The sequence below is a fragment of the Hyla sarda genome, chromosome 3 (assembly GCF_029499605.1).
Source record: "Hyla sarda isolate aHylSar1 chromosome 3, aHylSar1.hap1, whole genome shotgun sequence".
In the NCBI taxonomy this organism is placed as follows: domain Eukaryota; kingdom Metazoa; phylum Chordata; class Amphibia; order Anura; family Hylidae; genus Hyla; species Hyla sarda.
In genome coordinates, this window is record NC_079191.1 from 438,113,540 (window position 1) to 438,135,728 (window position 22,189).

At 42.9% G+C, this 22,189-nt stretch overlaps 1 protein-coding gene across 1 annotated transcript; it reads left to right on the top strand.

The window, feature by feature from the left end:
- The first annotated feature begins 1,767 nt into the window (after positions 1 to 1,767).
- Positions 1,768 to 12,108, top strand: LOC130363171 (zinc finger protein 79-like). Its single transcript, XM_056568600.1, has 7 exons — positions 1,768 to 1,919; positions 6,549 to 6,660; positions 7,213 to 7,383; positions 7,463 to 7,592; positions 7,684 to 7,781; positions 8,826 to 9,483; positions 10,660 to 12,108. The coding sequence occupies exons 2-7, from the start codon at positions 6,553 to 6,555 to the stop codon at positions 11,574 to 11,576; spliced, it is 2,082 nt and encodes a 693-aa protein (XP_056424575.1). The 5' UTR covers positions 1,768 to 1,919; positions 6,549 to 6,552; the 3' UTR covers positions 11,577 to 12,108.
- Positions 12,109 to 22,189: the final 10,081 nt, after the last annotated feature.

The window sequence follows — 22,189 nt, forward strand, 5'->3', positions numbered from 1 at the left end:
GCACTGTATACTTTATACACACACAGCTCTGCACCGTATACTTTATACACACACAGCTCTGCACCGTATACTTTATAAAGTATACGGTGCAGAGCTGTATGTGTATAAAGTATACGGTGCAGAGCTGTGTGTATATAAAGTATACGGTGCAGAGCTGTGTGTATATAAAGTATACGGTGCAGAGCTGTGTGTATAAAGTATACTGTGCAGAGCTGTGTGTGTATAATCATCTGGTGCAGAGCTGTGTGTGTGTATAAAGCTCTGCACCGTATGATTATACACACACAGCTCTGCACCGTATACTTTATATATACATACAGCTCTGCACCGTATGATTATACACACACAGCTCTGCACGTATACTTTATATACACACAGCTCTGCACCGTATGATTATACACACACAGCTCTGCACGTATACTTTATATACACACAGCTCTGCACCGTATACTTTATATACACACAGCTCTGCACTGTATGCTTTATACACACACAGCTCTGCACCGTATACTTTATACACACACAGCTCTGCCCCGTATACTTTATACACACACACAGCTCTGCCCCGTATACTTTATACACACACACAGCTCTGCACCGTATACTTTATACACACACACAGCTCTGCACCGTATGATCATACACACACACACACAGCTCTGCACCGTATACTTTATACACACAGCTCTGCACCGTATCCTTTATACACACACAGCTCTGCACCGTATACATTATACACATACAGCTCTGCACCGTATACTTTATAAAGTATACGGTGCAGAGCTGTATGTGTATAAAGCATACGGTGCAGAGCTGTGTGTGTATAAAGTATACGGTGCAGAGCTGTGTGTGTGTGTATAAAGTATACACTGCAGAGCTGTGTGTATATAAAGTATACGGTGCAGAGCTGTGTGTATATAATCATACGGTGCAGAGCTGTGTGTATATAAAGTATACAGTGCAGAGCTGTGTGTGTATAATCATACGGTGCAGAGCTGTGTGTATATAAAGTATACAGTGCAGAGCTGTGTGTGTATAATCATACGGTGCAGAGCTGTGTGTATATAAAGTATACGGTGCAGAGCTGTGTGTATATAAAGTATACAGTGCAGAGCTGTGTGTGTATAATCATACGGTGCAGAGCTGTGTGTATATAAAGTATACGGTGCAGAGCTGTGTGTATATATAGTATACAGTGCAGAGCTGTGTGTGTATAATCATACGGTGCAGAGCTGTGTGTATATAAAGTATACGGTGCAGAGCTGTGTGTGTATATAGTATACGGTGCAGAGCTGTGTGTGTATAATCATACGGTGCAGAGCTGTGTGTATATAAAGTGTACAGTGCAGAGCTGTGTGTGTATAATCATACGGTGCAGAGCTGTGTGTATATAAAGTATACGGTGCAGAGCTGTGTGTGTATATAGTATACGGTGCAGAGCTGTGTGTGTATATTAAGTATACGATGCAGAGCTGTGTGTGTATATAAAGTATACGGTGCTGAGCTGTGTGTATATATAAAGTATACGGTGCAGAGCTGTGTGTATATAAAGTATATGATGCAGAGTTGTGTGTGTATATAGTATACGGTGCAGAGCTGTGTGTGTATAATATACGTAAATCATATATTCATCATGGAAACCAACTCTAAACTCCTCCCACACATGTGACTGATCACATGGTCATGGCATCATCAAAGGTCCTTTTACCTCTTATGCTGTATTCCTGGACTGATTAACTCCTCCCCTTATTGATCACATGACCACGACATCACCGGTATATAAAAGCTACTATTCTAGGTGACAAATTATTATTACTATCTCCGAACTGATCCGCCCCGATATCTGGAGGAAGGATGATGACGGATGGGGCTCCTCTATTATCATCACCATAGACGCCCTTATTTACAGCAATCTAGAGGTATATAATCCAGGTGTGTGTATATAATGGATGTATTATACCGTATACAGCGCATATACGTGCTACAGGGTTGAATATAGCTTAGATATATATCTGTATTTTTTTATATACAATTATAACCAGCTAACTTAAGCTATATATTAAATTTTTTGTATATTGTTTTTCAGGCATAGTATTTTATCATATAAATTTATAGATTTTTCATTCTTATCTTATGTCGCATATGAAGTAATGGCTTCCGTCGCGTGTACACATGGTTCATTGTTTATAGTGCTGTTATGACGTCATCAATGCTGTGTTCCCCAACCTGTGGCAAAACTACAACTCCCAGCATGCTAAGTAGCAGGCATCTTGGTCTGGGCAGTGGATGGGAGACCAACAGCAATGCTGGTGTTTTCCAAACAGTATGTCCCCAGCTGTTGCAAAACTACAACTCCCAGCATGCCCTGACAGCCTCCGGCTGTCAGGGCATGCTGGGAGTTGTAGTTTTGCAACAGCCGGACAGGTTGTGGAACATTGTCCTAATGATTGCCAATTGATGATAATGATGATTGTGGTGATCTCTATGCGTTCCTCGACTATAAATCGCAATATCAAGTAGCAGGTGCCATGTATGATGAAATGTTCAAGCTCCGAAAGCCAATCTGTGTCATGTGGGAGGGGCTTCCATCGTATAAAATTTGATTGGAAGTGAATTTTTTTCAGCCACATGAAACCTCCAATATTCGTATCCAGTCCGTACAGTTTGATTGTGCGATGCCTCCTGCGCCATTTGTTTCCCATTGTCACAAACTGAGAGAGACAGAATCCTTAAACTGAGAGACCTTGGTTTACAGCTCACAAATCGCTACGTGCGTAGGCTGAGATGTCAGCGCAGTTTAACGTTGTGTGTCACGCCTCAGCCTGCGATTGGTTGTATTGGTTGCACTGCACACGGATACACACATAGGGGCCGAGGCAGAGTATTGCACTCTTGTGTCCCATTTGAATGGGACAGTTCATAATCATCCGGCGTCACAGTTTGCCCCCCAGATGATTGGATCTTGCAGTGCCCACTATATGTTATCAGATTCTGATTCCCTCAAACTTTCTTTTAAGTCTGCACTAAATTGAGAGGTCTTAGTTTTATGGGGGGAATTTTGGCTACAATTTTAAAAGGGGCTCTCCAGGTCCCTCTCGTCAAGCCCTGACTTTCAATGGCAACTGCTTCGTTCTCCAAATGTTTTTGCCTTAAACAGTAGACCCTGATACACACCTATTAACTCAGCACCTTGAGTCACCGATGACCCCACAAGGTTCACACCAACAATCATTCCCTTCCAAACAAGCCGGTGGCTAGAGTTAAAGTTAATGGCCTTATGTCAGATCCATTTGAGATTAATAACGGAACTAGACAAGGATGCCCACTTTCACCATTATTATTTGTATTAGCTATTGAACCGTTAGCGAATCGTATCAGACTTAACCAGCAAATTAAGGGCATGTCACACCCAGGAGGAGAAAGTAAGATAAGCCTATTCGCAGATGATATTCTCTTGTTATTGACCGAACCAGAATCTACTTTGATAGCAGTACAAGCGGAACTAGATGAGTATGGATTTGTATCACAACATAAGGTTAACCACTCCAAGTCACACGTTTTAAATTTAAACATATCCGTAGGTAGATGTGCACCATTAAAAAAACTTTACCCGTATCAATGGACAGATTCAGAACTTACATATCTAGGCATAAAGATAACCAAATCTCTCTCAACTATTGTTAAAGCTAATTTTTTGCCTTTGATGGAAACAATCCGTAAAGAGATATCGAACTTAGAATCCCAACCATGGGGTTGGTTTGGCAGGATAATCTTATACAAAATGTTCTTACTCCCCAAAATTCATTACCTTTTGAGAAACATACCAATTAAGATACCGAAACTGTATTTGAACAAACTCCAACTACAAATGAGAAAGTACATTTGGGGCAACTCTAAACCCAGGTTGTCTAGATTTCTCTTATCAAAAAAACAATCTCATGGAGGCTTAGCAGTTCCAAACCTTATAGCATATCACAAATCTATCCTCCTACATCAATCATCGGAATGGCTTAAACCGTACACACATAGGAAAAAATGGGCCAAATTGGAATCAGATGTTCATGGAGTGTCAGATTGGAGAGATGTTATTTTAAATGTGAGTAGGATGAAAAATATTAACATTAAAACCAACCCTATAGTCCAAGCTACTCTTCACTCCTGGACTCATGATGCATCCTTAATATCACAAGACACTGAAATTAGATCAAAAAATATCCCATTTTCTTCCCTGCAATGGTTCTTAAGGAAAGGTACCATAGAGAGATGGACCAAATTCAACATTGAAAATGTAGCTGACATTATGATAGGCGACACAATAGCACCTTTTGAATACCTATCTAGAAAATACAACATACCAGACACAGAAAAACCTATATATAATAATCTTAAAGCACATTTCAGCTGATTTTCTACTAAACGAACTGATTTCCCAACAATATTACACAACTTGTTGGATCTGTCCTTGCAACAGATTAACGACCTACCAACAAAACCTTTATATGATTTTTATAATGTAGACTCCCATCCTTCTACTCTTTCATATAGAACCAAGTGGGAAACTGATTTAAATTTGAACATTTCCCCTAAATCCTGGTCAAAAGCGATGCAAATGATGAAATTAGATACTAATTGCTCCTCTCACAGGGAACAATATTATAAAATTATTTCTAGATGGTACTTTACTCCTTCCAAGCTACACCTAATCTACCCTAGCTGCCCAAACAGTTGTTGGCGCAGTTGTGGTGGAATTGGTACGCTCAAACATATTTTTTGGGACTGTCCACTACTGGGACAACTTCACAGGGATCTTAACTCAATACTCCAAATCCTTACACACAGCGACAGATTGTGGACACCTGAGTTGTTCTTATTAAATATAGGTGCAGACACCCTTCCCAACGACGTTGGAACCCCATTATGTCATGTAGCGATTACAACAAAATGTTGCATTGCAAAAAACTGGAAAACGGCTACCATACCACATATCAATGAAATCACGGAAATGGTTTCCACGGCAGGAATATATGAATGTACCTTTGCATGGCAATTAGGTAAGGGCATTGCATGTAGAGAGGCATGGCAAAAATGGAACTCACATTTCAATAAAGGCATATGAAACACTACATACATTGGTATCTTTTACGAACTGTTTATACTTACCTGGACGGACGAGACGAGTGCTGTGAAATAAAGGGAGACGGAGGAGCCTGGGGAAGCATAGTGCGGAAATCAAGTAAGATTGTATGATTATATGGTATAAACTGTTATTTATAATTTATTGTTCACATTTTCTATCCCTACCCAACTGAAATATGCTCAATATATTTAAGATGTTAACACCCACTACATTATATATATTTTGTATGTAGTATATGCAGAGAATTTCCGAGCTTCACTAATCTATACGTAGCTTCTTGATAGTAACAAAATAGGTACAGTTTACCTTTGAAGCCTTAATTTTGACACATTTGTTACAATTCTAGAACATGTTTCAGATTGTCTGAGATTTATTGTTTATATACAGACATGTTATTTTTGTTTTAGTTATATGTCATGTTTATTAGTTCTTTGTATTTCTTGAAAATTCAATAAAAATTTATTTGAAACAAACTCAGGTAAAAGTAATGGTTTATAATAGGGATCGACCGATTATCGGTTTGGCCGATAATCACGATTTTGTGCATTATCGGTATCGGCAATTACCTTGCCAATATACCGATAATGCCCCGCCCCCCGCACCATGACCGCCCCCCCACGACCCGCCACACCGCACCGCGTCGCACCCCCACCGCACCGCCCCGGCCCCATTGCCTCCCCCATCCCCGGTTTTATAATTACCTGTTCCCGGGGTCAACGCTACTTCTGGCTCCTGCTGCGTCCTGCGTTACGCTGTGCGCAATTACGATTGACTTGACGCGATGCAACGTCACCGTCAGTGCGTACAGTGACAGCTCAGGAGGACACCACCGGTGCCAGATGTAGAGTGGACCCTGGGAACAGGTAATTATAAAACCGTGGATGGGGGAGGCAATGGGGCCGGGGCGGTGTGGTGGGGGGTGTGGCCCGGTGCGGGGGGGGCACGGCGCGGTGCGGCGGGGGGGTAGCGGTGATAGGACTCAGGACCCCCGGACAGGCAGGGGGAGAGAAGCGGGTTGCGGCGGCGGTCTATGGCACCGCAAAAGCCGCTTGCAGTTCATTGATTTAAAGCCTATAACTTATACCAGAATATCGGTATAACTTATCGGCCCTAACCTCCACAGATTATCGGTATCGGCCCTAAAATAATGATATCGGTCGATCCCTAGTTTATAACCAGTGACTGAGAAACAAGGTCATGTTTCCATATGTGGTAGGTCTGGCAAGAAGAGTTTAACATGATTATGTAAAAATGGGGGTGTTTGGGTTATTTTGTACAACCGCAGCCATTCCTCATGAGATGTAGATTTATGTAAGACGTTCTTCCATATGTGATTCTGCTCTCAGTCCTCCATGTTTTCCCCCAGGTTCATCAGGTCCAGGACTCTCACAGCTGACGTTTTCTTTTATAGGACAATGGTCGTTTTTGTGAGTGACCGACCAAGGATAGATGAAGCCAGAAACCTCATGTCTTGGAGGATATTAGACCTCACCCTGGAGATAATCTACTGGATAACTGGAGAGGTGAGAGGTCACATGACGTCTTATCTCTATAATAAAACAGGGAAATGTCTGGAGAGGTGAGAGGTCACATGACGTCTTATCTCTATAATAAAACAGGGAAATGTCTGGAGAGGTGAGAGGTCACATGACGTCTTATCTCTATAATAAAACAGGGAAATGTCTGGAGAGGTGAGAGGTCACATGACGTCTTATCTCTATAATAAAACAGGGAAATGTCTGGAGAGGTGAGAGGTCACATGACGTCTTATCTCTATAATAAAACAGGGAAATGTCTGGGGAGGTGAGAGGTCACATGACGTCTTATCTCTATAATAAAACAGGGAAATGTCTGGAGAGGTGAGAGGTCACATGACGTCTTATCTCTATAATAAAACAGGGTAATGTCTGGAGAGGTGAGAGGTCACATGACGTCTTATCTCTATAATAAAACAGGGAAATGTCTGGAGAGGTGAGAGGTCACATGACGTCTTATCTCTATAATAAAACAGGGAAATGTCTGGAGAGGTGTCGGATTCTTAGTGTCTGTAGTGATCAGTGTCTCCCCATACACAGGATTACACAGTAGTGAAGAAGTCGTCTGGTGAGTGTGTGACCCCCCATGTGTCAGGAGGGTGGGGCAGGAGCCAGAGCCCCGCCTCCGAGGAGCCTCCACCTCATTCACTGATACATGAGCAGAAGATCCTAGAACTTACCTCCAGGATCACTGAGCTGCTGACTGGAGAGGTGAGCGCTGCTGGGAATGCTGGGACATTATACAATAAGGGAGGTGTCTGGAGGATGACGGGATCATTGTGTGTGTCAGGTTCCTATAAGGTGTCAGGATGTCGCTGTCTATTTCTCCATGGAGGAGTGGGAGTATTTAGAAGGACACAAGGATCTGTACGCAGACATAGTCATGATGGAGGATCAGCAGCCCCTCTCATCACCACTGGGTAAGAGGAGACCTTCCCTGATTGGAGAGAAGAGATCATGTGATCATTACATATAGACAATGGATTCAGTCACTGTCTTTATTTCCTATAGATGGATCCAGTCAGAGAAATCCCCCAGAGAGATGTCCCCGTCCTCTATATTCCCAGGATTGTAAAGAGGAAGAGCAGAATGTCCCTGTGGATCATCAGGTAGATGAAGCGGAGATTTCTGTAAATCCTCTATACTCTCTATATCCTCTTCTCCAGCAGTGGAGTATACAGTATACGCTCTATATCCTCTTCTCCAGCAGTGGAGTATACAGTATACACTCTATATCCTCTTCTCCAGCAGTGGAGTATACAGTATACACTCTATATCCTCTTCTCCAGCAATGGAGTATACGGTATACACTCTATATCCTCTTCTCCAGCAATGGAGTATACAGTATAAGCTCTATATCATCTTGCGATAATAAAAGATTGTGTTAAACATTTTCACTTGTCAACTGAGATTCATTGCGGAGAAAGGTAGATGTAAATCATAGGCACAGTAACAACACTATGCCAATATTGACATGTATGGAAAAAGTTACTGAATTACTTGTAGTAATCTGAAAGGGATTTCATCAGCTCTAGGTCATGCTCTGAGCTCACGTGTCAAAAAGGCAGTGCTGAGCCGCAGCATGCATGCCTTCTCCCCCCCCCCCCCTCCCCTCCTGTTTTGAATGATTGACATGCAGAGGTTGTTTTCTAGCACTATGCACTACATGCCAATCAAACAAAGTAGAGACTGGTGGAGGAGGGAGGAGACATGCATGATGCAGAAAAGTACAGCTTCCTTCTGAGCATGCAGATTCCTTTTTGGTTGACAAAACAATAATCCACCCACATCATGAATAATCAAATTAGTTTTGGGGAGTAGAGTTAAAAAAAGAGGATTAAGAAAAGTGACAAGTGGTCTGGAGAACCCCAGTTATGAGTAAACATTAATAGCAACAACCTTTATTTATTATGCAAATAGTCTGCTATGGATGACCTGATAAGATTGTACAAATATATAAATGGAAGAGCTGCTCCTCTCAGGTCACCACAAGGTTGTCACCGCTGTCTGAAGAAAACATGGTCCAGTCTCCAGCAGCAATAAAAGGAGGTGATCCTCGAAGACATTTTTGTGTTTTCAGGGCAAATGGGTTCTAGGGGTCAACAGGATAAACTAGGATTCCTTTTTTTATTTATTTATTTTTTTTTATGCAGGATTTAATTATGGAATACTTGGAGGAAAGAAACAGTGAAACAATAAGTGGACTTAAAAAAAATAGTGATGGTGAAATAACAAGTGAAGTCGACAAGAAAAGTGAAGGTGAATCATCAAGTGAACTCGAAAAGGAAAGTGATAGTGAAACAACAATTAAACTCAAAAAGGAAACTGAAGGTGAATCATCAAGTGAACTCGAAAAGGAAAGTGATAGTGAAACAACAATTAAACTCGAAAAGGAAACTGAAGGTGAATCATCAAGTGAACTCAAAAAGGAAAGTGATAGTGAAACAACAATTAAACTCGAAAAGGAAAGTGAAGGTGAAATGACAAGTAAACTCGAAAAGGAAAGTGAAAGTGAAACTACAATTAAACTCGAAAAGGAAAGTGAAGGTGAAATGACATGTAAACTCGAACAGGAAAGTCATAGGGAAACAACAATTAAACTTGAAAAGGAAACTGAAGGCAAATTGACAAGTGAACTAGTAAAAAAAAGTGGTGGTGAAATGACAAATGATTTAGAAAAGAAAAGTGTTGGTACAAGGACAATTAAACTGGAAAAGGAAAGTGATGGTGAAATGACAAGCGAACTCGATAAGGAAAGTGATGATGAAATAATAAGTGCACTTGAGAATCCCATACCAGTGTCTATGGATGGTAAGAGACGTCCAAAATAGGAATTTGAAGGAAAAAAAAATTCCTTGTCATGATTATTATAATTAATAGAATTGTTAATTATTTAGTGCCGTAACATTCCATTATATACAGTATATTTCCTGATGCTGCTGAAAAGTGATATAATATGGAAAGAACAGAAAAAAGTACAGATACCCCTATTACCCTTGTGAAGTGAGGAAAGCCTAAAGATATTAACCCCTTCCTGCAAATAACTATAGGGCAATGTCTTGATTGGGAATAATTTACTGCAATCAGATACACAGTTAAAACATCATGGGGATTTCTAATATACAACTGGCGAGCAGACATAGCCGCAACACAGCCAATTGGCGCTGTCAGTACTAATGGGCAAATCACAGAATTTTAGGCTGATGTTCCACATTTTGGCAGTGACCATAGTAAAAAAAACAGCGGAGTGCTTCTGATTTGCGTCTTGCCTTCTTTTTCCTGGGACTATAAAGCTTGATGACTAACAAAGGTCACTGTAAAGCAAATCCCATCACTAAATGCTGCCCCCATAATAAAGTACTAAAAATACATGGCTACATTCACACATGATGAAATGAATAGCAAAAAGCTTTAGTAATTCCAATGTTGGAATTAAAGGGGTACTCCATTGCCCCAGAGTTCAGAACATTTTGTTTTCCACTTGGAGCGGGTGGCAGGGTTGTGATGTCCCAGCCACGCTCCCTTGTGACATTACGTCACACCCTCTCAATGCAAGTCTATGGCGGCTGCCACGCCCCCTCCTATAGACTTGTATTGAGGAGGCGTGGCCCTGATGTCATGAGGGGGCATGGCCGGGACTTCACAACCCCACCGCCCGCTCCAAGCGTTCTAAACGAATGCCGGGTGCTGCACAGAGATCGCGGGGGTCCCAGCAGCGGAACTCCGCAATAAGACATCTTATTCCTTATCCTTTTGGATAGGGGATAAGATGTCTAGGGGCGGAGTACCCCTTTAAAGGTGTATTTATGAACAGTGTGTGCACGGACAGACGCTTTTTCCATGAACTTTCATTGTGCAAATTATTAGATTAAAAAATACAGACAAATTTTATTCCTATTTTTATGGACTTATTTAATTTACACCCGCCCACCCCTAAAAAAAAAAGTATTTTGTTTGGAAAAAATAAGAAAATGTTTCTTTTTCTAGGTGAAGACTCGATGGAAGGATCCGAATGTGAGGTAGAAGATAACTATTCGATGGAAGCTAATTCTATAACTCCTGATGTAGCCTTAGACCTTCACAGCAGAGATCTATCCACTGATACCGCTGGTCACCAGAAAGAAGGACCTGGACAGAGGCGAGGGAAGAAGAGTCCATCTGGGAAGCATGTTAAAAAGAAATCTAATTTTGCTTTGCATCAGAGAATTCAGAGAGACGAACGTCCATTTGCATGTTCAGAATGTGGGAGATGTTTTAGCAGGGAGTTTAATCTTGAGAGGCATCAGATAACTCACACAGGAGAGAAACCATTTTCATGTCCTGAATGTGGAAAGTACTTTACTCAGAAATCAAGTCTTACGGAGCATCTTAAAAAACACATAGGGGATATGCCGTTTTCCTGTTCGGTCTGTGGGAAAGGTTTTAGAAAACAATCCGGTCTTACGGAACATTTCAGAAATCACACTGGCGAGATGCCGTTCTCATGTTCAGAATGTGGTAAATCTTTTGGCCACAAATCAAGTTATAAAAAGCATTTAAGAAGCCACACGGGGGAGAAGCCGTTTTCATGTTCAGAGTGTGGTAAGAATTTTAGCTACAAGTCGTATCTGAGGAAACATCAAAGAATTCACACAGGAGAGAAGCCATATTCATGTGTTGTATGCGGGAAATGTTTCACCCATAAAACTAATTTTGTTCATCATCTGAGAATTCACACAGGGGAAAAGCCGTTTTCATGCCCTGAATGTGGGAAATGTTTTAGTCAGAAATCAAGTCTTACAGAACATCTAAGAGTTCATACCGGAGAGAAGATGTTTTCGTGTTTAGAATGTGGGAAACGTTTTGGCAAGAAATTGGGTCTTGTCAACCATCAAAGGGTGCATGAGGAGGAGAAGCTGTTGTAATGTTCAGAGTGTGGGAAATGTAGCAGATGTGAAGCTTCGGTGAAGTTTCTGCTGCCTAAGGACACAATCAAATGTACAACTTACACCTTGAGGACCCTTGGCTGCACATGGAACTCCTCAGAGGACACGTGCCAAACTTACACAGGGTTTTGAGCATGTAAAGAGACTGGGGACTGCTGCTGTGCTGGTAGATGCGGGATCATGGCTGTAATACATGGCTGTAGCCATTAAATCTGCAAGACTAATATCATTGAGAACAATAGGAGCCCTATTAGACAGCGTGCAGATATTTCCCCATAGACTTATAATGAACTGCATGACAGAGATTACTGTGTGTGAAGTGAAGCGCCTAAGGGTGACTCTGTAGGAGTCTAAGCACTGAGACCCAGACCGATCAAAACTTCTTTTTTTTTTTTTCCAAAGAGTACACTTTTAAAGGGGAACTCCACTGCCCCAGCATTAGGAACACTTAGTTCCGAAAGCTGGGTGCAGGCTTCCGGGATCGCCACGCCCCTGGTTATGTCACACCACGCCCCTGGTGACTTCACACCATGCCCCCTCAATGCAAGTCTATGGGAGGGGGCGTGACAGCTGCCACACCCCCTCCCATAGACTTGCATTAAGGGGGCGTAGTGTGATGTCACCAGGGGTTTGGCGACCCCCTAAGCCTGCACCCAGGGTTCTTAACTAAATGTTCAGAATGCTGGGGCAGTAGAGTACCCCTTTAAGATATAGGTATATCTTAATTTGAGGCGGAATCTGTACCGAATTCCACACAGATTCCGCATGCGGATTCCGCCTCAAATTAAAGCCCCATAGATTCTATGGTATTCCGCACTCCCATTCACACTTCTAAATTCCTGCATGTGGATTCCGCATGGATTATGCACCAATTCCACACCAATACCGCACAAAATCCGCCGGGCCAGAAACCACCCAAATGAATGCAGAAGCGGAATTGGTGCAGATGTGCGCAAATTCTGTTGTGTGAATCGACCCTAACACACATTTTCCCACAGCCAATTCTCCTTTTATGCACCAACCTTTTATTTGACACCGTATCAAGAGCTATGGAAAAAATCCAGATATACGACATCCAGCGATTCCCCCTGGTCCAGTCTTGAGCTCACCTCCTCATAAAAGCTGATCAGGTTAGTTGACCGGACCGATCCCCCAGTTATATATTTTTAGCGAAATACTCCAATATAGGCTGGAAATCCCTAAAACTATTTATCTTCTGTACAGGTGGAACTTACAGGTCTCTAAATATGTTAATAAAAGTTTTGTCTATCACGTTGCTTAACTCCCTTAGAGCACAGGGGTGAAAGCCATCTGCACTTAGTGATTTGTCTGTTTTAGTTTAGGTGGTGCTGCACTTAAAGGGGTACTCTGCTGCTAGTCATCTTATCCTCTATCCAAAGGATAGGGGATAAGATGCCTGATCGCGGGGGTCCCGCCACTGGGGCATTCTAAACAAACGACTGGTTCCTGCGGCAGTGGTCGTGACGTCATGGCCACGTCCCTCAGGAAGTCACGCCCCCTCCATTCATGTCTATGGGAGGGGGCGTGTCGTATGACACACCCCCTCCCATAGACATGAATGGAGGGGGCATGGCGTGACATCACGAGGGAGCGTGGCTGTGACGTCACGATCACAGCCTCCGCCCCTGGCATCTTATCCCCTATCCAAAGGATAGGGGATAAGATGTCAGATCGCCGCGGTGCCGCTGCTGGGGACCCCGGGGATCGCCGCTGCGGCACCCCGCCATCATTACTGCACAGAGCGAGTTCGCTCTGTGTGTAATGACGGGCGATACAGGGGACGGAGCAGCGTGACGTCATGGCTCCGCCCCTCATGACATCACGGCCCTTCCCCTTAATGCAAGTCTATGGCAGGGGGCGTGACGACCACCACGCTCTCTCCCATAGAATTGTATTGACGGGGGCGGGCTGTGACATCACGAGAGGCGGAGCCGTGACATAACGATGCTCCGAACCCTGTATTGCCCGTCATTACGTGCAGAGCGATCTCGCTCTGCGCATTAATGATAGCGGGGTGCCGCAGCAGCGATCCCCGGGGTCCCCAGCAGCGGGACCCCGGCGATCTGACATCTTATCTCCTATCCTTTGGATAGGGGATAAGATGTCTATGGGCGGAGTACCCCTTTAATGAATTATCCCTCTACATTTCACATTTTATCTATTGTTTACATAGGTTATTTATTCCCTAATATTTTTTTATAATGCCTCTGCACTTCTTTTCTCTTGTTCGTAGTTTAAATGCTTTCTTATTATTATTTATTGTTCCCTTCTTGTTTTTATTTATCCACATTGGTTTTCTCTGGTTCCAGAGCTTCTTAACCCCGTTAAAGGGGTACTCCGGTGCAAGACATCTTATCCCCTATCAAAAGGATAGGGGATAAGATGTTAGATCGCGGGGGTCCCGCCACTGGGGACCCCCGCGGTTTCTGGGCCGGCAGCAGCGGCGTCTGGAACACGGAAGCGTGGAGCTCCCGTGTTCGTGACATCATGCCACGCCCCCTCCATTCATGTCTATGGGAGGGGGTGTGACAGCTAGTACAAATAATTAAAAGGAACATTTCAACAATGAATTTAGAATGTAATATAGAACACATTAATATGTATTTGTCCATAAAAAGACGATGTTATTAATAATACATGTGTTGTAAAAATGTTGCGTTATATATAAACTTATGATCGTTTATGTCATATAGACCTAAATGAAGGGGGTGCGGCGGCTGTAGTCGCCAGTCATCCGGCACGGAGCCGAGTTCGCTCTGTGCATGGATGACCAGGGTGCCGCGCTGGCGATCTCTGGGGTCCCCAGCGGCGGGATCCTCGTGATCTAAGATCTTATCCCCTATCCTTTTTATAGTGGATAAGATGTTTTGCGTCAGAGTACCCCTTTAAGAATTTACCTCTCACAGTGAAATGCACACTCACCATCACTAGTCCAACAGCACCATCTGTTGCATTCCAGCACAGCTGTTTTCATGTGTTTCATTGTTGTAGTTGGGTCATGTGATCACCGGTCTGACCCACAGAAAATCACAGGGATTGATATGTCAGAGGAATTAGTCAGTCCTGGGTCAGCTGACTTTCCGTGAATGACATCATCACCTACAAGATTCTTCATAGCAGCTCAAAGAACCCTCCACTTTAGCTCTATCTGTATACTGCTGCTATCTCTATGGGATCAGGATATATAATAGCAGTACACCTTCTTTCCTGCTCTATCTGTATACTGCTGCTATCTCTATGGGATCAAGATATATAGTAGTTATATACCTCCCTTCCAGCTCTATCTGTATACTGCTGCTATCTCTTTGGGGTCAGGATATATAATAGCAGTACACCTCCTTTCCTGCTCTATCTGTATACTGCTGCTGCTATCTCTATGGGATCAGGATATATAGTAGTTATACGCCTCCCTTCCAGCTCTATTTGTATACTGCTGCTATCTCTATGGGATCAGGATATATAGTAGTTATATACCTCCACTCCTGCTCTATCTGTATACTGCTGCCATCTCTATGGGATCAGGATATATAGTAGTTATACACCTCCCCTCCATCTCTATCTGTATACTGCTGCTATTTCTATGAGATAAGGATATATAGTAGTTATACACCTCTTCTCCATCTCTATCTGTATACTGCTGCTATTTCTATGAGATCAGGATATATAGTAGTTATACACCTCCCCTCCAGCTCTATCTGTATACTGCTGCTATTTCTATGAGATCAGGATATATAGTAGTTATACACCTCTTCTCCAGCTCTATCTATATACTGCTATTTCTATGGGATCAGGATATATAGTAGTTATACACCTCTCCTCCAGCTCTATCTGTATACTGCTGCTATCTCTTTGGGATCAGGATATATAGAAGCTGTACATCTTTCCTGAGACTGTGTTTAAACTTTGCGTTTGCATTTTTTGTTTGCGTTTTTTTTCACGTTTTTAATGTGATTTTTCCAAAAATTGCAGGAAAGTGGCACTTTTTTACTACTAACGCAGGAAAAAAAAATACAAAAGATACAAAGCCTGAAGACTTCACATCTTCATAAAACACCTCAGTTGTTGTTATAAGTAAAATCACTTTTGCCTTTGTTGCAGATTTTCTCTAAATAAACACACACTTGGCGGGGGCTTGATCAAAACCCGTGCAGAGGAAAAGTGAAGCAGTTGCCCATAGCAACCAATCAGATTACTTCTTTAATTTTTCAAAAGCCTTTTTCGTGTCTATTCACACGTAGCACAGTATTCTGCGCAGATTTGATGCGCAGGATTTGAAGCCGTGTTCAGTCATTTAGTTTACATTGATTAGATGACCAGGTGCAGTGATAAGACTCCACACCCTCTCTCTCTCTCTCTCTCTCTGCAAACCCAGAGCAAAATTTAGCCTGCATTAGGAAATCATTTCAATGATTCTGTGTGCAATAAACATGGCATAAAACTTATGCCTGCCACATCTGCCAAAACAGGTAAGCGCAAGGCATACACAAGAACCTCTACATTATTCCCAAATAGCCAGTGCTGCACTATAAAAGCAAAAAAAAAAAAAAAAAAACTTTCCATATCCTGGGACTGTTGGAGGAAACTCACACAAACATTAGGAGAACATACATGCTACCTGAAGGCGATGTCCTTGGTCAGATTAGAATTCGGACCCAGTGCAGGTTCTTATTTGCGTTCGAGATGCTCGCAATGTTCATTCTGACCGCTGCGCATGGGATAGGCTGTTAAAATATTGTCACATGTTATTTGTAATGTTTCTGATTGTCTATATATAATGTGTATCTTTGTGGACTGGTTCTCTAAATATATTATTAAAATTAATGTTTCTATATTAACTGCGGTGAAATTTTGATTCGATAAAAAACAGAAGATAACGGGAATCTATTATAATGGACTGGGACCGGTAGCGCCTTTATCACGGGGCATTGGTTTAAAGGGGTACTCCGGCGCTCCAGCGTTCTGAACGGAGGCAGTGATCGTGACGTCACGGCCACGCCCCTTGTGACATCACGCCACGCCCATCCATTCATGTCTATGAAAGTGAAAGTAAAGTGATCTTACTAGGAAGGCCAAACTGCAACTCCCAGCATGCCCAGACAGCCGAAGGCTGTCTGGGCATGCTGGGAGTTGTAGTTTTGCAACATCTGGAGGGTCACAGTTTGGAGACCACTGTTACAGTGGTGCCCAAACTGTAGCCCTCCAGATGTTGCCAAACTACAACTCTCAGCATGCCTAGACTGCCCAGGCATGCTGGGAGTTGTAGTTCTGTAACATCTGTCCCTTCGGATTTTGCCATTTTCATGAAATTTTTGAAAATTGCTGCTCTACTTTGAAGCCCTCAAATATTTTCAAAAAGTAAAAATATGTCCATTTTATGATGCCAACATAAAGGGGACATATTGTATTTGTGAATAAAAATAAAATGTATTTGGAATATCCCTTTTCCTTACAAGCAGAGAGCTTCAAAGTTAGAAAAATGCTAAATGTTCAAAATTTTCATGAAATTTGGTGATTTTTTTTCACCAAAAAAGGATGCAAGTAATGCCGAAAATTTACCACCAAAATAAAGTAGAATAGGTCACGAAAAAACTATCTCAGAATCAGAATATTCGGTAAAAGCGTTTTAGAGATATTAATTCTTAAAGTGACAGTGGTCAGACGTGCAAAAAAACACTCTGGTCCTACAGTGAAAATTGGCCTGGTCCTTAAGGGGTTAAAGAATGTGTTTTTTTTTTTTGCTTGTCTTGCCTGACTATATACAGTTAGATATAGGTCAGGTATTAGGTGGTTTGAGGCCATACATATATATATGTGATAGCCTGGGGGAGTAGGGTATATGGGGATGTAGCTGTGCGGTGACTAAAGGGTGTCTGGTTGACCCTTGCTATCCGTGATGCCAGGGTGAGGGCTCCTCTGTAATGCTTGTCCTACCGCCACCCTTCCCAAGAGCGATAGGGAGGTAGAGAATAATGGAATGTCCATAACCGGAGAGTTTTGCTGAAAACAGTTGTAACTTTTACTGAAGATTTTATGTAAGCTTCATAACCGGAACAGTCTCTATACATACAACTGCCCTTGGAGATTGACAGTGGTTGGGACCTTAAGCAATTTAGAGTCTTTAGGATAATATGCGCTGTTCCACTGGATTTAGGGGATTTAGTTGCGGTCCAGTAGTCACGCTAGCTTTAGCCGGGATTAGTTTAGAACTCACAGTTTAGTTAAGGCTGAGGCCGGTAGGTTTTCTGGCCTAGCATGTCTTAGAAAGCTGCGCAGATCCGTCCTGTTAGTCCGGCATCCACGAGAGCAGCAACCTAAGAGAGCGATTACTGGCTACAGCTCCCTTATATGGGCAGGGGCTGGACTAATGCTGATTGGTCCAATACTTGTGTCAATCACCATTACAAAGGGTTATGGGTAACATGTGACCCAAGGACCTCCAAAGGTCCTCCAACATACCATAGAGGATTCAACATGGTCACATGACCGAAGGTCCTGCGACGCTAACAAGGTAAGTACTCTATACACTATCCTAAATACACACATTATCACGTATATACACTATAAATACTATAAAATTAGAGTAGAATAGAGGCAACTAGGGGCTGTCCCACCTGGGGGACCCTATCTGAGCGTAGTTAATCTGACTTTGGGGACCACCACACTAGGTCCGGTATGCAATACGGTACCGGGACACCACATATATATTTACAAATCAAGAATGACCAGCCGGATCTGCTAGAGGAAATGTCCATAAAAAATGCAAATTTATACCTTGTTGCCATAAGGTACTGACCGAGCAAACGGTGAATCCCAATAGTAAATGAGTCATTTATTTGCAATCGAGCATTTTGTTTGTGGACCACGGTAGTCAGACCAGTCAGTCCAGGTGAAGTCTAGCCCAATAAACTGTGGTGAGTGGTCACACAAATTTACCCAATAGGTCATCACACCCATTGAGACTTTTAGGGCAACAAATAAAGTTGCCATTTGTAAACATGCTTGGACTAACAATCCAAAATGTAATCCTCAATAGTAAAAGAAAAGGGTCCTATGAAGAACTTTACCAAGATGTTAAAGGGGTACTCCAGCATTCTGAATATTTTGTCACGCCCCCTTGTGATGTCAAACCACGCCCCCCCCATAGACATAAATGGAGGGTGTGTGGCGTGACATCTCGAGGGGTGTGGCCATGACATCACGACCACTGCCGCAGGAACCCGGCACTAGGGTTATTCAGTGTTTGCTAGGGCAGGGGGGGAATAGAAAAAAAGCATACTTAACTAGTCCTGGTCCCCCACAGCTCCGGATTAGATGGGGCTTTTCGAACACTTTTTATACATTTTTTTGGATAAAGGATGTGATCAAGAATTAGCATTTTTGTCGTTTGGTACTTTTTAAAATATTTATGCCATTTGCCGTGTGGGATCATATACATTATATTTTAATATTTTAAACAATTCTGCATGCAATGATACCAAATATGTTTAGTATTTTTATGTTTTGTTGGGGGGGGGTTTTTGTAGGAAGAGGGGGTGGGGGCAGGGGGGGTTGGAAAATAATATGCAATCATTATATTGCATTTACTGTATAATTAGTGTTGCCACCTTTCTTGCAAAAAAAAAATACCGGCCATGCTAATTTGCATTATTAATTATATATGCGTGACATCACAGGATACATATATGTAGGGGAAATTTTGTCCTATTCTGACCCATATAACTTTTTTATTTCTCCTTATACGGGCCTGTATGAGGCAAATTTTTGGCGCCCCGATCTGTAGTTTTTAACAGAATCATTTTTGTTTTGATGGGACTTTTTGATCGCTTTTTTTAAATTAAATTCGGGTGTTGCAGTTAGTTACTAATTACAACTCCCAGCATGCCCTGATACAGCCTGTGGCTCAGCAGCCCCAAACGTAAACTACAACTCCCAGCATGTTGGACTATATAGTAGTATATAGTATAGGTCAGTGTTTCCCAACCAAGGGTGCCTCCAGCTGTTGCAAAACTCCAACTTCAAGCATGCCCGGACAGCCAACGGCTGTCCGGGCATGCTGGGAGTTGTAGTTTTGCAACAGTTGGAGGCCCCCTTGGTTGGGAAACACTGGTATAGTATATGGTCCAACATTCCAGGAGTTGGAGGATTGGTTGGATAAATACCAGCCGTTACATTGCCGGTATTTTTAATATAAAGATACCATCAGGGTGGCTAAAATGTGCCGGTAAAATACTGGCCAAATGGCAACCCTACGTACAATACCATACCTATTACATAGCATTACACAGTCTGATCGGCCTGGTGAAACCAAGCTGCATCAATTAATCGATGATCCAGCGACCAGAGACGACCCCGTTTTAGCTCATTAGACCCCCATGATCATGTCAAGGGGGTCCAATGAGCCCCCTGAGCTAACTGGCACATATCATTTAATACTTTATATGCTGTGATCGACATTGATCACAGCGTCTAAAGGGTTAAGAATAGGGGTAGGTGCGATCGTGTCCATTGCCTGAGTATCCAGCAACTGAAATAATTTTTCCATGTGAACATAACTGTGGTGGCCCAGTACGGGAGGTGTTACCTGTCAGGCAGCCTCCCTGCAGTGACCCCTGGGCCCCCCCTGCATCTGCCCCTTCCCCATGTAAATATGTTTTTAATGTATTATACCATGTGATGTGTTCAGAAAGCTTTGTCACTTTAAGACTGTTCACCATGTGACTTGTCATGTGATTGTTACCCAGGAGGTACCAGAGACAAGGTGATCCCAGGGGTGACCTATGGGCTCCCTACTAGTCTCCCCCATATAAGTCCTGGGTGGAGCTAGCTCGCTCTCTCTCTCTCTCTCTCTCTCTCTTTCCTTACAAGTCTTAACTGAGGTCAAGTCGAATCCTAGAGAGTGTCCAGAGTCATAGGAGGCCTCAAGTCCAGTCTGCAGCCACAAGCAGCTACAAGTAACCACAGTCTCAGTATTGTCAGTCATCAGTCAAGTCAGTCACAGTCACCACTTGTCAAGTCATCGTGGCCTGCATTAAATTGACCGCATCTACTACAAGTCCCAGAAAGCCCTTAAGGTCTCTTTGTCACTGGTCACCTCGGTGGACATGGATGAACTGTATAGACTTTTCCACCTGTCTACCCTCAGTAAAGCTACCGTTATCCGTAACTTGGCGTCAGAGTCATTATTGCCCCCGTGCACAGGATCTAGCGGTATACCTTCCAGTGGTATCGAGGATAAACCACGCCCTGGCATCACGAATACAAGGGGTTAATGCCATCTGCCCCTAGGGTAATTCCATCTGCCCTTTGCATCACCCCCTCTACCACAACTTTTGGCGTCACGAACAGAATACGGGTGTATGCCTTATGTGGCAAGTCCTCCCCCAGTCTGAACTGTGTCCAGTATTGTCAGAAAATCGCATGCCGGGGTTGGGATGGCAAGTTTCCAAGTTAAAGAAGCCTACCAGTGATAATTCTGCTATGTGTCACTAACTTTACTTTGTGAAGGAATTTTGCTGTATACAGGTTATGCAACGTTTAAGAAGAAGTGTCGAAAAGTTTATTTGTAACCATTTGCGTAAGTGTATGTGCCCGGCTTTTAGCCATGATTATTTACTAAGAACTCTAAAGTGTACCAGAACTGTGGAGCGGTACTAGGAACAAAAAGAATTATATATGTGTAACGGAGCTGGATGTGGATCCACTGACCTGTGAGGTAGATGACTCGGGCTGTATCGGGGAGCGGAGTCTATGGTGCTGCTGGTCTTCACCAGAGCCCGCCGCAAGGCAGGATGTATTTGTTGTGGCAGGCCGGCACCCTGTTTGCTACCCCTGATACGACTCGACCACACAGGTAGCTGGGCAAAGCGAGGTACAGAAGGATGAGGCAGAGACGTAGTCGGACTTAGCAGAAGGTCAGGGCAGGCAGCAAGGTGGCATAGTCAACAAACATAGCGGAAGGGTCTAATACACGGGCAAACAACAGACTTGGGAACGCTTAATCTTAGGCTATGGGGCACTGAAGATCAGTTAGAACTCTTCTTCGTAAGAGAGACAATGGGCGTTACTAAGGTGGAGTAATGAGGAATAAATTGTCCATAGTAGTTTGCAAAACCAAGGAAGCGCTGGATTGCTCTTAAGCCAGAAGGTCGAGGCCAGACTAATACAGCGGACAACTTGTTAGGGTCCATTTGAAGACCTTTACTGGTAATGATATAACCCAGAAATGGAAGACTGGTCTTTTCAAAAATACACTTCTCAAGTTTAGCGTATGAGATGGTTGTCACGGAAGCGTTGTAAAACCTGGTGGATATGTGAACGATGAGTTTGAACATTGGGCGAGTAGATGAGAATATCATCCAAATAGACCATGACACAGGAGTATAAGAGGTCACAAAAAATATAATTAACAAACTCCTGGAAGACTGCTGGAGCATTACAGAGTTTGAACGGCATTACAAGGTACTCAAAATGTCCATCACGAGTGTAAAACCAAGTCTTCCATTCGTCACTCTCCCGTATGCGAATCAAGTTATAGGTTCCTCTTAAGTCAAGTTTGGAGAAAATCCTCTCTC

Coding starts and splice junctions, on each gene's coding strand:
- LOC130363171 (XM_056568600.1), top strand. CDS start 6,553: ATGGTCGTTTTTGTGAGTGACCGACCAAGGATAGATGAAGCCAGAAAC. Junction 6,661..7,212: donor TCTACTGGATAACTGGAGAG/GTGAGAGGTCAC, acceptor CCCCATACACAG/GATTACACAGTAGTGAAGAA. Junction 7,782..8,825: donor ATGTCCCTGTGGATCATCAG/GTAGATGAAGCG, acceptor TTTTTTATGCAG/GATTTAATTATGGAATACTT.